Source organism: Scyliorhinus canicula, chromosome 9 (assembly GCF_902713615.1).
Source record: "Scyliorhinus canicula chromosome 9, sScyCan1.1, whole genome shotgun sequence".
Lineage (NCBI taxonomy): Eukaryota > Metazoa > Chordata > Chondrichthyes > Carcharhiniformes > Scyliorhinidae > Scyliorhinus > Scyliorhinus canicula.
In genome coordinates this window covers 90,582,271-90,598,713 of record NC_052154.1, presented here as the reverse complement: position 1 = coordinate 90,598,713, position 16,443 = coordinate 90,582,271, and the positions used below count along the sequence as shown (strand labels likewise).

At 44.5% G+C, this 16,443-nt stretch overlaps 1 protein-coding gene across 1 annotated transcript in view; it reads right to left on the bottom strand.

The window, feature by feature from the left end:
- Window positions 1–16,443, bottom strand: part of hydin (HYDIN axonemal central pair apparatus protein) — a 1,231,368-nt gene that overhangs the window by 33,987 nt on the left and 1,180,938 nt on the right. The window contains exons 62-63 of the mRNA XM_038807144.1: window positions 14,538–14,689; window positions 6,821–7,007 (exon numbers count right to left, since the gene is read on the bottom strand). Of these exons, the coding sequence (XP_038663072.1) occupies window positions 6,821–7,007; window positions 14,538–14,689 (339 nt within the window). The remainder of the gene's footprint in view (window positions 1–6,820; window positions 7,008–14,537; window positions 14,690–16,443) is intronic.

Here is a 16,443-nt window from a genome sequence, read left to right as displayed (position 1 = left end):
CACATCTTTGGACTGTGGGAGGAAACCGGAGCACCCGGAGGAAACCCACGCACACAGGGGGAGGACGTGCAGACTCCACACAGACAGTGACCCAGCCGGGAATCGAACCTGGGACCCTGGTTAAAACCCTGGTTAGACCACACTTGAAATATTGTGTCCAGTTAGGACAGTTAGCTTCATTATAGGAAGGATGTGGATACTTTGGAGAGGATGCAGAGGAGATTTACCAGGATGCTGCTTGGACTGGAGGGCATGTCTTATGAAGAAAGGTTGAGGGAGCTAGGGCTTTTCTCACTGGAGCAAAGAAGAAAGAGAGGTGACTTGATAGAGGTGTACAGGTGATGAGAACAGTAAGAAGTCTTACAACACCAGGTTAAAGTCCAACAGGTTTGTTTCAAACACGAGCTTTCGAAGCGCAGCTCCTTCCTCAGGTGAGGAAGCTCTTTCTATTTTCTACTGCTTTTTCTATTGTCGCCTTTGTTTCTTTTGCCAATTACCTTAAATCACTATCCTCTGGTTCTCAACAATTCAGCCAACAGGAACAGATTCTCGCTGTCTACTCTGTCAAGAAGAGAAACTTATTAACTTCTATGTTTTCTGGTTCCTTCCTTAACCCTGATGTACTCCTGTAATCTAAAAAAATTCTCTCCAAGACTTCCAATCTTGAATCTAGTTTAGCCCTTGCCTTAGCCAAAATTGGTTGTAATTTCCTATCCATGGTCTTTTAATATGATTTCAGTTACTATTTTATGTATCATTGCCTTTTTCAGAATGTCTGGACAGGGACAATTTTTATCTCTCTTCAAAATGGCTCTGAATTGCCCATTTTTCTTCTCTCATCTTCCCATGTTTTGTCAGGGTCAGCAGGCTCCTGTTTCGATCGGGACTAACTTTGTTAAACTTCTAAAACATGCCGCAATTCACACCTCTGAGCTGTGAACATCGATTTCAAGGCGATTTTGTATTCATCTGCCTGCTGACTTTTTTTTATCTTCTCTTTTTTAGCTTCTATCTAGCTCGACCGCCTGTTGCTATGATGCTGACTCCTTTGCTGCCTCCCTCAGCTGCGTTGTGATGTGCTGAGCCTTACTGCCGCCTGTTTTTAAAGGTAGGTTCAGGTATTTTCTGGATTTTTCTCACCCTCCTTGTGATTTAACTCCTGAACTCTGCCTTCCCTCAGGTTTGTCTCAGTCACCTACATAGTGGATTCCTCTTTACAGTGAATTCTTCTTCTTTCACATTTTCCCCCTTTGTTTTGTTTTTAAATTTGTTCAGTCCTTCTTTATGATCAGTCCAGGTTACTTGACATCGCATTTTCTGATCAAGTCTGGAAATAGACCTCTGTGCTCAGGTGGAGTCCTTTGACCTCCACATCTGTAATGGAACTTTTTGGTTCGCCAATCTCCAATTGTGTCTTCAATGCAGGCATATGTTTCTAAGGTCAGGCTCCAATTTCTTACGTTTTCCATACCTTGGAATTCTGGGATTCTTTTCCAGCCACTTGGAGGTTCTGTGCTCATTGACCTAGCTGCCACCATGTTGTAAAGTTTTGTTTGGTGCCTCACTGAGAAGCATTGAGACTTGTATTTTGAACAAAAATGATTTATTGTTCAGCCATAGCTATGTACTTTTCCCAGGTATTGCCATGCATGTGGGCTGTCTCCTTTTAGACACTTCTCTACTAGTCTACTATCATATGACTCTCGACATCATACCAGGAATCCTTGCTCTGTCAACCATTCATCTATTATAATGGTATGCGACTACCACTTAAAAGTAAATACAATGCATAAAGTGCCAAACGTAGGCCTATGAGCAAATACGAAATGCATGGAAACAATAAAAGGAACCATGGCAACATGAATGGGAAGCTGGCCAACTGACAGGAAACAAAGTGGTAAGTCGTTGTTTTTCAGACTGGAGGAAGGTAGACAGTGAGGTTCCCCAGGACTTGGTATCAGGGACACTGCTTATCCTAATCTCTATTAATGACGTAGACATTCCTGTAGAGAATACAAATTCAAAATTGGCAGCTAACACAACTTGGAAGTATTGTGAACTGGAGAATAATCAGACCTCAAGAGGACATAGATAGGCTGGCAAAATTGGCAGACGTGGTAGATGGAGTGAGTGCAGAGAAGTGATAAATTTTGGTTGAAAGATTGCTTTTGCAAAGAGCGAACACATACACGATGGGCCGAATGGTCTCCTACCATGCTGTATCTTATGACGCTGAGTCTCTCTCTAAATGTCAGCAAAACCAAGGAACTGATCATCGATTTCAGGAAGCATAGTATGTCACATCCACCTGTCTACATCAATAGCTCCGAAGTGGAGATGGTCGATAGCTTTAAGTTCCTGGGGGTCACTATAACCAACAAACTGTCTTGATCCACTCACGTTGATGTAACAGTTAAGAAATCCCAACGTCTCTACTTCCGATGGAAGCTAAAGAAATTCGGCATGTCTGCATTGACTCTCACAAACTTCTACAGATGTGCCATAGAGAGTATCCCATCCGGCTGCATCACAGATTGGTATGGCAACTGCATGGCCCAAGATCGCAAGGATTTGCAGACTGTGATGAACTCAGCCCAATGCATCACACAAGCTTGCCACCCTCCCATTGATTCTGTGTACACATCCTGCTGCATCAGTGAAGGCAGACAGCATTGTCAGAGACCCCTCCCACCCAGGCTTTGCCCTCTTCCAGACCATTCCATCCTGCAGAAGACACAGAAGTCTGAAGACCCGTACATCCAGACTTAGGATCAGCTTCTTCCCCACAGCTACTAGACTCCTCAATGACTCTCCCTCGGACTGATCCGTTCCCTCTCAGACACTATTCGAGATGCCCAATGCTGGTCTTGCTCATGTCATATTTGCTTTGTTTCTGTCCCTTGTTCCATACTGTAACCAATTACTTATTTGTTGATGTACTGTGTACTTTTTCACATTCACTGTAACTATTTACTGTTCTTTTTTGTCTACTGTGTGCGTACTGTGTACATTTCCTTGGCCGCAGAAAAATACTTTTCACTGTACTTCGGTCCATGTGACAATAAATCAAATCAAATAAAAATCAAATCTATGATTGAAAGACAATATATTCTAAAGGAACAGAGACCTGGGGATATATGCTCACAAATCATTGAAGGTGGCAGGAAACATTGAGAAAGAGTTTTAAAAAGACATGGGAATCTGGGCTTTATAAATTATGGCATGAGGTACTAGAGAAAAAACATTGGTGACAGTAATTCCAAAGGAGTGTGGTGAATGGAGAGCTACAACAGTTGTGGGGCATGCAGGAAAAGCTATTGATATGTTGAATGTTCAGGATAATGGTCAAGAAGAGAGGTCCATGGACTGGCAGAATGAGGGACACGTGTGGAAAGTAGGAAAAGAGAAGTACAAATTCTAATAGTAAGTCTGAGAGTGACTGTTGTGTTGGAAAGCGATCACAGGCAATGCAAGAGAGATCTTACGGTAATGGCCCTGAAAGACATTGAAGTCAATAGATTACACAATCGTAGGAGGTCACAGAACAATCTCAGAATAAGATTAGAAGCGGACATCCTCATGACTATGAAGTTTTGGTGGCTGCCAATAAACCAAAGGATAAATGAATAAGAGAGGCAGAACAAAAAAAATTATTGAATCAAAACCATTTTGGAAATTATTCCGAAGTACCAGATAGGGGGCAGCCAGTCTTGTCACAAAGAGGAATTTGTCCTGAAAACGTCCTCACAGGTGGATCTCTAGGCTAAAGTGAGGCAACTTGCTTGGGGGTTTCAAGAGCGACTGGCAATACAAATATGAGTTATGTCTCCCACAGCCGGAAAAGTAATCTTGAGAGTCTTTTGGGTTCTTTTGACCACATATTCATGGAAGTGTAGGTAAATTTACATAAAAGACATGGGGCGGATTCTCTGACCCCGCTGGGTCGGAGAATCGCCGGGGGGGGGGGGGGCGTGAATTCCATCCCGCCGCTCCGACGCCGGCTGCCGAATTCTCCGGCGCCATTTTTTATGGCGGGGGCGGCAATCATGTCATGTTTCGCCGGTCAGGGGCCGTTGGCTGTGGCCCCCTCGGCGATTCTCCGGGTCCTGATGGGCTGAGCAGCTGCCCGTTTTCGGCCTGTCCCGCCGGCATAAAATACACAAGGTTCATACTGGCGGGACCTGGCTCTGAGGGCGGTCTGCAGAGTACTCGGGGGGGGGGGGGGGGATGGGGGGATCCGGCCCCACAGTGGCCCGGCCCACAATCAGGGCCCACCAATGTGCGGGTGGACCTGTGTCATGGGGGCACTGTTTCCCTCTGCGCCGGCCTCTGTAAAGCTCCGCCATGGCCGGCGCGGAGACAAAACCCCTGCGCTTGCGCAGTGATCATGTCAGCGGTTCTGCGCATGCGCCAGAACATGCTGGCACTCCCGCGCATGCACCAACTTGCGCCGGCCAGCGGAGGCCCTTCAACGTCGGTTTGCGCGTTGTCAACCACTCCAGTGCCAGTCTAGACCCCGGAAGTACGGTAGATTCCGCAACTTCTGGGCGGCCCGGCACCGGAGTGGTTCACGCCACTCTTTGGCGCCGGTACAGACCGCCCGTCGGTTGGGGGAGAATCCCGGCCTTGTTTCTGCAGGGTGGTAACTTTCAGAGGGAAATGTTCTAAAACTGCTAAAGAGACAATCTGTGCAAGTAGATAATAATGGAAGCTGTCTATGGCCTGAATGATGCCTTGTGGGTGTGTTCAACTAAAACCATATCCAGTAATACAGAATTCGTATCATAAAAGGGAAACTTTCAGGTATCTTCACGATGCATGTGGTACTGCAGAATCTGAGAAATGTTATTAATTGGATTAAAGAGAATTTAAGATTGAGAGTTATTGGTAAAGATATTAAAAGTAAGCCTGGACTGACCTTAAAACAGCAAGCCTATTCAAATAGCTGGTTGATCATGGCTAAGTCATCACAAAGATGCAGATGTCTAAAGCAGAGAACTCAGTTGTGGAGCTTGATTGGTCAGTTGAATTGGTTATGCACTCAGGCAAGACCAGATGCGAGTTTTGATATATTTGAATTAAGTGCTTTGATAAAACATCCTAAAGTCAAATATGTTTCAAGGGCCAACAAACCATTTAAAAAATGTTACATTGAGAAATGTGTACCTAAGTGTCTATCCTTGGATGATGCAAAGAACATGAAATAAGTAATTTTTAATGATGCTTCTCATACTAATCTTCCTGATCGGGTTTTTGAGTGCAGCTAGTTTCATAATTTTGTTTCTGGGTGACAATGGGAAATATTGTTCCTTAAAACACTGGGAAACTGAGAGAAAAAAAAGGGTTGTTGAAAGTACTTTGGCTACAGACTTACTGGCTTTTGTGGAAACAGTCGGTGTGGAATTCTGTTTGTCAAATATTTTAAGGGAAATTCTATACAAGGGAAGTACTGAAGATAGTTTGCCCAAATAAGTAGATGATCCTCATGGGATAATGTACACTGTGCACAAAGTGAGTGAAGAAAGCTGAAGAATTGGACCTTGAAAGAAATGTTGGCAAGAAAGGAAATCTTCAAAAGCGAATAAGTTGATTTACGTAATCAATTAACTGTTTCATAAAATGTTACTTGTCCGAAGAATTGTTGGGGTTTTGAGGGGAGGATCATCTCAGTTCAATGCTTTGTATGGAATATAGAAAAAATATTTCTCTTTGTTTTGAAATTTGTGCATTAAGTTTTATTGAAAGAGAAAGGGAATCTATTAATTGTATCAATTGAGGCTATGTACAAATAGATGCAAGGCATTGTTTGGATGATTATTTAATACATTTTTTTTTCATTCATTGTTGTGGGCGCCACTGACTGGGCCAGTATTTATTGCTCATCCCTAATTACCCTTGAGGGGGAAGTTAAGCATCAACCACTTGGAGACACTGACAGAGGAGTAGAGTGGAGTCAGAGATATATACTTGTAATATTCCACCGGAAATAAATCTATTCCAAGTCAAAGCTGGTTCTGGCTTCTTCCTTCACTAACTGGCTATCAAGAGGGTAACAGAGGCATGATCTTACTAAATGGTGGAGCAGACATGAGAGGCCATTTGGCCTACTCCTATTTCTTATGTTCATATATTTTTACAATGCCTGACTACTCCAACAAGGTTAGACTTCAGACATAGAGACTACAAAGTTGCATTTTATGATTTCACTGTCTGACCTCAGATTCTCCTGAAATCAGGGAAAGTTACCACAGGTCATCAAATCATATTGCTGACCTATATCGATGAAAAAGGTTTCAGATTGAAGACTAAATGGAGCTCAGGTTAGCCAGTTATTTTTGCCACTTTTGCCAGTGAGGTAGACACATGTATTCAGCTCATATACATTACAATAGTGTCCAAAAGACAGGACTGTATCACAAGCCAGACATTACTGTATGGGAGCTTAGTGGTTGTCCACATCAGAAGAAACTGAAACCTTGGGGAAGTATGAGATATCCAGACTTCTGGGGCAATAATCGAACACTTTTAAACATTGGGATGTCATACGACTCAACACCCAACTGAGGGGCATGGCATCGAAGGCACAGAACTATGAGGCCATAATCGCCAACTCTTCTCATTTTTCACTTAAACGGGAAAATTCTTGCAGAGTAAAGTCATGGGAACAGAATAAATTATCCCTTAATGCTACATCACACTCAGATCAACATTCTTTCATTGTTAATTATCTCAAGAGTACTGTCAGATGAGGTAATCAACACAAGTGACAAGAGTGAATTTTGTAAAACTAAAATAGGTACATTTTACACTACTGCTTTACCTGTGCAGGTAGGGTACCATCATTTCTCAGGACAACAGGCAGCTTCTCTTTTTGACCCAACAGTAAGCGTGAATAGATCAGCAAGGGATTCCCTATTTTATTGCGGAGCAAAGGCTGAAGGACACTGATCCGGGGCAGGTTCCCATCTCCGACTATATCAAATATCAGGGGTTTGGATTTAGGAACACTGGAAAAGAAAAGATGAGAAGAGAAGGCAGAATAAATACATCTCAGACTACTGAAAATACAACTGTATTTATTTGTCATTCATTCTTTAATACTAATCTTGCAAACCACTTTTGAAAATATTTAGATTTTTGCTTCCTGTAGTTGAGATTTCTCTGTTCCTCCATCCTTTTATCTGAAGTAGCAGCATTACTTACATGTTGTTTCATGAGTACTGGTACCTATCTGCAACTTTGCCCAAATCATAATTTCTTGTGTGAGCATAGATTGCAAATATCAGTCGTAATGAAGCTTGATCCTACCCTCCTGTAGATCTGTACTTCCAACAGAGATTACTGCATAGTGATCAGGCAGTAGGGGCAAAGTACTCAATTGTAAATCAACCAGGACATTAGTAGGTCTGAGACTAAGGGGTGGACTTTCCATTGCTCGACGCCGGTATTGGAATTGCTAATCAGGCGGAGAATGGTGGGTTTCCTGAAAAATGGATTTGCCACCCATTGCTATGCTCTGATCCCCCACCGGCAGTGGCAGTGCACTACCCATGACTACTCCAACCCCTGCACCACCGTGAATCTCTGATTCCCTCATCAGGAACTTCATTGGGTCAGCTTTGGTGCGAGACTGGCCAAGCGCAGCCCTGGTGTGGTGGATCACAAAGGGCACTGATAATGTTACCCTCTTCCACTACTAGGCTGCAGAGGGAGGGTCCCCCAAGGGTCCTGGGTATTGGGACCCCCATCAGACCCCCCACCAGTCACCCCCCATCAGAGACCTCCAGCAGTCACTCCCATCAGAGGCTCCTATCAGAACCCTAATCAGTCACCCCTGCCGGAAATCTGAAGAAAAGTCCAGGCAGTACAGTGGAAAATCACTGCATTTTCACTTACCTTGTCCTAACATCTGCTGCCTCAGACAAAGCTGTTTCAAGTTTCAGAGGCTTCCTCGAAAGTCCAGAACATTTGAAAGGGCTTTGAAATGCAATCCTTCCATTCAATTTCACACTGCAGTATATTTCACTCGCTTGGTGGATTGTTTATTTATCATTTCCTTCTTTAATACATCTCAATTACCTTGCTTTGATCCTAACCACAATATTTTCAAGCGCTCTTGCTAAGATTGACAACTCCTCACCCCATCAAAAGCAGCAAAGTGTTTTAATTTATTTTTCACAGATGAAACTATTTCTGTCTAATGCGGCAAATATTAGGTAAGAATAAGTGAAAATGAAGTGATTTTTCACTGTACAGCCTGGACTGCTCTTCAGCTTTCAGACAGGGGTGACTGATGAGTGGAGTTATGGGAGTTTCTGATGGGTCCAACGGAGGTGACTGATGAGACTAGAATTTGCAGTGCAGAAGGAGGCCATTCGGCCCATCTGAGTCTGCACCGGTTCTTGGAAAGAGCACCCTACCCAAGGTCAACACCTCCACCTTATCCCCATAACCCAGTAATCCCACCCAACACTAAGGGCAATTTTGGACACTAAGGGCAATTTATCATGGCCAATCCACCTAACCTGCACATCTTTGGACTGTGGGGGGAAACCGGAGCACCCGGAGGAAACCCACGCACACACGGGGAGGATGTGCAGACTCCACACAGTCAGCGACCCAAGCTGGAATCGAACCTGGGACCCTGGAGCTGTGAATAAATTGTGCTATCCACAATGCTACCGTGCTGCTGTACCTAAAGGGTTATGAAGAACCTCAGCTGGTACGGGAATTGAACCCCCATTATTTGCATGACTTGTCATCACAAACCAGCCGTCAAGTCAACTGAGCTAACCGACCCCCCTCTGATGGGGTTGATTGATTGGGGGGGAGGGGGCTGCTGGGGGATCAGGTCACGCTCTTGCGTGTGTGTGTCGCGAGGAGGAAGTGACCCTTCATTCCTCTGGTGGGAAGGGGGTGTGGGGTGGAGGATGACCCTCCTTATCAGCATGGGGGGCGGGTGCGTGTTGGATTAGCTTTGTGCAGGAGAGGGGGGCCTGCCAGCGGACCTTGGGATTTGCCTGTCCGTTCAAAATGGCAGCCTGATACCAAATTCTGATGGGATCCGGCGAAAGAACTAACGATGGACATCTAGACTCAAAACGTTAGTTCTTTTCTCTCCCTACAAATGCGACCAGACCTGCTGAGATTTTCCAGCATTTTCTCTTTGGTTGCACTTTACATGCCATGAGGGGTTATGAGGAGAAGGCAGGAGAATGGGGATGAGAAAATATCAGCCATGATTGAATGGCAGAACAGACTCGATGGGCCAAGTGGTCCTATGTCTTATAGTCTTATGACAGCCCATCACCCAAACATACTGCATCACATTCTGTGAAATGCTTCCAGCTTTCCTGCAGGATAACGGGGTTCATAACCAGAGGCAGTAATACGAAACCGGCAGGGGACAGGCACAGCTGAATGTGGTTGCTCCCACGAAAAGAGAAGATCATAAATGAGTGTCTATGAATGAGCCTGAGGCCAGCAACAGGGCTGAAACCATTGGAGATAATGATATGCTCACACGTAATCCCCTTCTTCACATCCACCCCGCTTAAATTTACAATTTTTCTGACTTTCAGGCTTCAGTTAGTGCAAGCGAGCACTTTTCCAGGAGACTCATCCGGAGTGAGACTCATACAGAGTGGGAGATTGAAACTTGGTAATTTGGTGCAGTGAGGTAAATCAGCAAAGGAAAGTGGAAAATCTAATTCTGCTGTTTTTCAGTTAAAAGTGCAGTGTGGAGCTTAGTGTCTGATTGGTTGAAGCTGCCCCCACCCTAATTGCTGAGAGGCAGTTATCTGGCAATCACCTGAGGCCTGTTTAGGGGCACATTGTATTCTTCTCTTTGAAGTTAAGGTATTTTTTGAGTCATCAGTTAGCTGAGGTCTGTATAAAAGACAGACAGACAGCGCACAAAGTAAGCAAGCACTTTTCCAGGAGACTCATCCGGAGTGAGACTCATACAGAGTGGGAGATTGAAACTTGGTAATTTGGTGCAGTGAGGTAATTCGGTGCAGAGTGTGAGGAGGTGCTCTTTAACCCTGGTAAGTGACTGGTAAGTAGTCTCTCTTTTTCTTTTCATTGTCTAATTTATTTATTTTTATTTTGAAATTGTAGTTGTTTAAGTTTACCAAGGGTTTAAGACATGGCAGGAGATCCCAGACCCGTGTCATGCTCCTCGTGTGCGATGTGGGAGCTCAGGGACACGTCCACTGTCCCTGGCTCCTTCACGTGCAAGAAGTGTGTTCAGTTGCAGCTCTTGTTAGACCGCTTGACGGCTCTGGAGCTGCGGATGGACTCACTTTGGAGCATCCGTGATGCTGAGGAGGTCGTGGATAGCACGTTTAGCGAGTTGGTCACACCGCAGGTGAAGGTTACTGAGGGAGATAGAAAATGGGTGACCAAAAGAAAGAGCAAGAGTAGGAAGGCAGTGCAGGTGTCCCCTGCGGTCATCTCCCTGCAAAACAGATATACCGCTTTGGATACTGTTGAGGGAGATGGCTCACCAGGGGAAGGCAGCAGCAGCCAGGTTCATGGCACCGTGGCTGGCTCTGCTGCACAGCAGGGCAGGAAGATAAATGGCAGGGCTATAGTGATAGGGGACTCGATCGTAAGGGGAATAGACAGGCGGTTCTGTGGACGCAATCGAGACTCCAGGATCGTATGTTGCCTCCCTGGTGCAAGGGTCAAGGATGTCTCGGAGCGGCTGCAGGACATTCTGGGGGGGGAGGGTGAACAGCCAGCTGTCGTGGTGCACATAGGCACCAACGATATAGGTAAAAAACGGGATGAGGTCCTACAAGCGGAATTCAGGGAGTTAGGAGTTAAACTAAAAAGTAGGACCTCAAAGGTAGTAATCTCAGGATTGCTACCAGTGCCACGAGCTAGTCAGAGTAGGAATGTCAGGATAGATAGGATGAATGCGTGGCTCGAGAGATGATGCAAGAGGGAGGGATTCAAATTCCTGGAGCATTGGGACCGGTTCTGGGGGAGGTGGGACCAGTACAAACCGGACGGTCTGCACTTGGGCAGGACTGGAACCGATGTCCTAGGGGGGGTGTTTTCTAGAGCTGTTGGGGAGGGTTTAAACTAATGTGGCAGGGGGATGGGAAACAATGCAGGAAGTTGGAAGGTAGTAAAACAGGGACAGAAACAAAAGGAAGTAAGGGGAAAAGTGCAAGGCAGAGAAGACATAGTCAGAAATCCATAAGGGCGACAGTACAAGGTACAGTGACTGAGGGGAGCACAGTGAATAGGCCCAGTAATAAGAAAAGGAATAAAACTGGAGATGTTAAGATTCAAAACAGAGGTAAAAAAACCAACATAAGTGTACTTTACCTGAATGCTCGTAGTATTCGGAATAAAGTAAATGAGTTGGTGGCACAAATCATCGTGAATGACTATGATTTAGTGGCCATTACTGAAACATGGTTAAAGGATGGTCACGACTGGGAGTTAAATATCCGAGGGTATCAAACTATTCGGAAGGACAGAGTGGATGGTAAGGGAGGTGGTGTTGCTCTGTTATTTAAGGATGACATCCGGGCAATAGTAAGGAATGACATCGGTGCTATGGAGGATAAGGTTGAATCCATTTGGGTGGAAATCAGGAATAGTAAGGCGAAAAAGTCACTGATAGGAGTAGTCTATCGGCCACCAAATAGTAACGAGATGGTGGGGCAGGCAATAAACAAAGAAATAACTGATGCATGTAGAAATGGTACAGTAGTTATCATGGGGGATTTTAATCTACATGTCGATTGGTTTAACCAGGTCGGTCAAGGCAACCGTGAGGAGGAGTTTATAGAATGTATCCGCGATAGTTTCCTAGAACAGTATGTAATGGAACCTACGAGGGAACAAGCGGTCCTAGATCTTGTCCTGTGTAATGAGACAGGATTGATTCATGATCTCATAGTTAGGGATCCTCTCGGAAGGAGCAATCACAATATGGTGGAATTTAAAATACAGATGGAGGGTGAGAAAGTAAAATCAAATACTAGTGCTTTGTGTTTAAACAAAGGAGATTACAAGGGGATGAGAGAAGAACTAGCTAAGGTAGACTGGGAGCTAAGACTTTATGGTGGAACAGTTGAGGAACAGTGGAGAATCTTCCAAGCGATTTTTCACAGTGCTCAGCAAAGGTTTATACCAACAAAAAGGAAGGACGGAAGAAAGAGGGAAAATCGACCGTGGATATCTAAGGAAATAAGGGAGAGTATCAAATTGAAGGAAAAAGCATATAAAGTGGCAAAGATTGTTGGGAGATTAGAGGACTGGGAAATCTTTAGGGGGCAACAGAAAGCTACTAAAAAAGCTATAAAGAAGAGTAAGATAGAGTATGAGAGTAAACTTGCTCAGAATATAAAAACAGACAGTCAAAGTTTTTACAAATATATAAGACAAAAAAGAGTGGCTAAGGTAAATATTGGTCCTTTAGAGGATGAGAAGGGAGTTTTAATAATGGGAAATGAGGAAATGGCTGAGGAACTGAACAGGTTTTTTGGGTCGGTCTTCACAGTGGAAGACACAAATAACATGCCAGCGACTGATAGAAATGAGGCTATGACAGGTGAGGACCTTGAGAGGATTGTTATCACTAAGGAGGGAGTGATGGGCAAGCTAATGGGGCTAAAGGTAGACAAGTCTCCTGGCCCTGATGGAATGCATCCCAGAGTGCTAAAAGAGATGGCTAGGGAAATTGCAGATACACTAGTGATAATTTACCGAAATTCACTAGACTCTGGGGTGGTCCCGGTGGATTGGAAATTAGCAAACGTGACGCCACTGTTTAAAAAAGGAGGTAGGCAGAAAGCAGGAAATTATAGGCCAGTGAGCTTAACTTCGGTAATAGGGAAGATGCTGGAATCTATCATCAAGGAAGAAATAGCGAGGCATCTGGATAGAAATTGTCCCATTGGGCAGACGCAGCATGGGTTCGTAAAAGGCAGGTCATGCCTAACTAATTTAGTGGAATTCTTTGAGGACATTACCAGTGCAGTAGATAACGGGGAGCCGATGGATGTGGTATATCTGGATTTCCAGAAAGCCTTTGACAAGGTGCCACACAAAAGGTTGCTGCATAAGATAAAGATGCATGGCATTAAGGGTAAAGTAGTAGCATGGATAGAGGATTGGTTAATTAATAGAAAGCAAAGAGTTGGGATAAATGGGTGTTTCTCTGGTTGGCAATCAGTAGCTAGTGGTGTCCCTCAGGGATCCGTGTTGGGCCCACAATTGTTCACAATTTACATAGATGATTTGGAGTTGGGGACCAAGGGCAATGTGTCCACGTTTGCAGATGACACTAAGATGAGTAGTAAAGCGAAAAGTGCAGAGGATACTGGAAGTCTGCAGAGGGATTTGGATAGGTTAAGTGAATGGGCTCGGGTCTGGCAGATGGAATACAATGTTGACAAATGTGAGGTTATCCATTTTGGTAGGAATAACAGCAAACGGGATTATTATTTAAACAATAAAATATTAAAGCATGCCGCTGTTCAGAGAGACTTGGGTGTGCTAGTGCATGAGTCACAGAAGGTTGGTTTACAAGTGCAACAGGTGATTAAGAAGGCAAATGGAATTTTGTCCTTCATTGCTAGAGGGATGGAGTTTAAGACTAGGGAGGTTATGTTGCAATTGTATAAGGTGTTAGTGCGGCCACACCTGGAGTATTGTGTTCAGTTTTGGTCTCCTTACTTGAGAAAGGACGTACTGGTGCTGGAGGGTGTGCAGAGGAGATTCACTAGGTTAATCCCAGAGCTGAAGGGATTGGATTATGAGGAGAGGTTGAGTAGACTGGGACTGTACTCGTTGGAATTTAGAAGGATGAAGGGGGATCTTATAGAAACGTTTAAAATTATGAAGGGAATAGATAGGATAGATGCGGGCAGGTTGTTTCCACTGGCGGGTGACAGCAGAACTAGGGGACATAGCCTCAAAATAAGGGGAAGTAGATTTAGGACTGAGTTTAGGAGGAACTTCTTCACCCAAAGGGTTGTGAATCTATGGAATTCCTTGCCCAGTGAAGCAGTTGAGGCTCCTTCATTATATGTTTTTAAGGTAAAGATAGATAGTTTTTTGAAGAATAAAGGGATTAAGGGTTATGGTGTTCGGGCCGGAAAGTGGAGCTGAGTCCACAAAAGATCAGCCATGATCTAATTGAATGGCGGAGCAGGCTCGAGGGGCCAGATGGCCTACTCCTGCTCCTAGTTATTATTATTATTATGTTCTATCCAAGCTTGTTGCCAGGACCAGATGTGTGCATGCCATGTAGATGCCATATTGGAACAAAAAGAGCACCAAAAGCATCAAACTACTCATGCTCCATAACTGAATTTTGCACATAAGTATCAGTTAATCTAAATTCAATATACATTGGACATTACTTTCCTGATTATGTATTTTATAGGATTCTAGTATTTTGTTTGCATTTTTTATGGCTTCATCAACATGTAACTATTTATGCATCTCAGGTCTATTTGTTCTTCTACCCCAGCAATTCACAATATAATTTCTATAAACCAATGATATACCCAGGTGTTGCTTCCGCGGCAGCTTCAAATATGCACTGGTAGGTCTGCATTGTTTGGGGAGTGAACGTAACAACCGCAAACTTATCGTCAAAGCTCGGGATGCTCATCCGGGTGGGGATCACATCAAAAATATCACCAATACGAGCAGCAGCCTACAAAAGAAAAACAAAACAATAGTAACAAAAAGTAACATCTGAATATTAGATGAGCAAAATAATGCAGGTGAATCTGAAATAAAAACAGAAAATGCTGGAAATACTCAGCAGGTCAGGCATCTTCTGTACAGAGAGGCAGAGTTAAGGGGCCATATTTTTGTGACCCAGAAAGGTCTGGAATGAGTGCAGGAATCAGCAAAATTGATTTCCTTTCAAAAAGCCCCTCCCACATAAATATCCCATAAACGGGAAAAGGTAGAAATTGTGACTCCGCACACAGCAATCTGGACCTCTGAGGTAAATTATAACATATCACACTTTGAGAACCTTGGTGGATACCTGTTGAGGCGTTGGGGACATTCTGTCAGTTTAGTGAAAAATGTTTGGCAACTTCAAATGTCTTTGTTATTTGCTGTTGTAAAGGTTAAATATATTTACTGCAGTGATTGACCACAATGTTCTGTCCTGTAAAAGTAAGTTGACCATTACATTGACTAGCATTGAGATGCACTAGTGTACTTTAACTAGTGAAAAAAGTGCTTTGTACAACCAAACCTACAGAAAACAGTGCTTGTGCTGTGATCTGAAGTTATTTAAATATTTACAGCATTTTACCTTAGAACAAAATAGCCAAAAAGCATCGGAGACATATGAGGGGGCATTGATGGTGAGTAGGAACATAGAAACCTAGGAGTAGGACTAGGCTATTCAGCCCATTGAGCCTGCTCTGACATTCAATACAATTATAGCTGATCATTCACTTCAATACCTTTTTCTTGGTATTTAGAAATCTTTCAGTATCTGCTTTAAAATATTCAATGACTGAGCTTCCATAGCTCTTGTGGGCAGAACATTCTTAAGGTTCACAACCCTTGTGTAAAAGAAAATCCTAACTGGCCCCAAGATTTGGAGACACAGACTTGGGGAGGCTCGGAGAGGCGGTCGATGCCAGGAGGGTTCTCCTGTTCCCCTGAGTATCTCGGAAGATGAGCCACAGGGTAGCCAGTGCCGCCTGGAATGAAGTGGCAGCGGCCACCAGCTCGGGCAGCGTGACAAAGAGGACAGGCCTCCAGTGCTGCAAGAAGGTCAACGACCTACACTGGGTTGCATGTGTGAGTTGGCACCCCCCCCCCCACCTCTCCCACTGTAATCTTCCCACGTGAATCACCCCCCCCAACCCTTCCTTCACCCCCTAACCCTTACTTCACCCCCTAACCCTTACTTCACCCCCAACCTTTACTTCACCTCCAACCCTTCCTTCACCCCAAACTCTTACTTTCCCCCCAATACTTCCTTCCGCCCACCCTTCTTCACGCGTACCCTTCCTTTACCTCCCAATCCTTCCTACATCCCCAATCCTTCGATAACCACCCCAATCCTTCCTTCCACCCAATCCTTCCAACCCCACAACTCTTCCTCCCATCGAATCCTTCTGTCACCCCCCCAATCCTTCCTTCACTCCCCAACCCTTTTTTGCCCCCCCAACAATTCCTTCACTCACTCCCCTCCCAATGGTGAACCACATATGTGGCTAACAATGCCCCCTTTATGTCCCTGAAGGAGAGTTTGGGAGAGGGCATAGACTGGCGGACATTATAAGTCCTCACCACTTTTAGGGAATGGGCCCTGGAGGCTATGGGGTGGGTGGGAACAGAGCAGCCACCAATGCGGAGGTTGACGCATGCCGCAGAGGTGAGGATCCACTGGGCCCTACCTGGATGACCTGTCATACGTGAGTTGTTAATGCCATT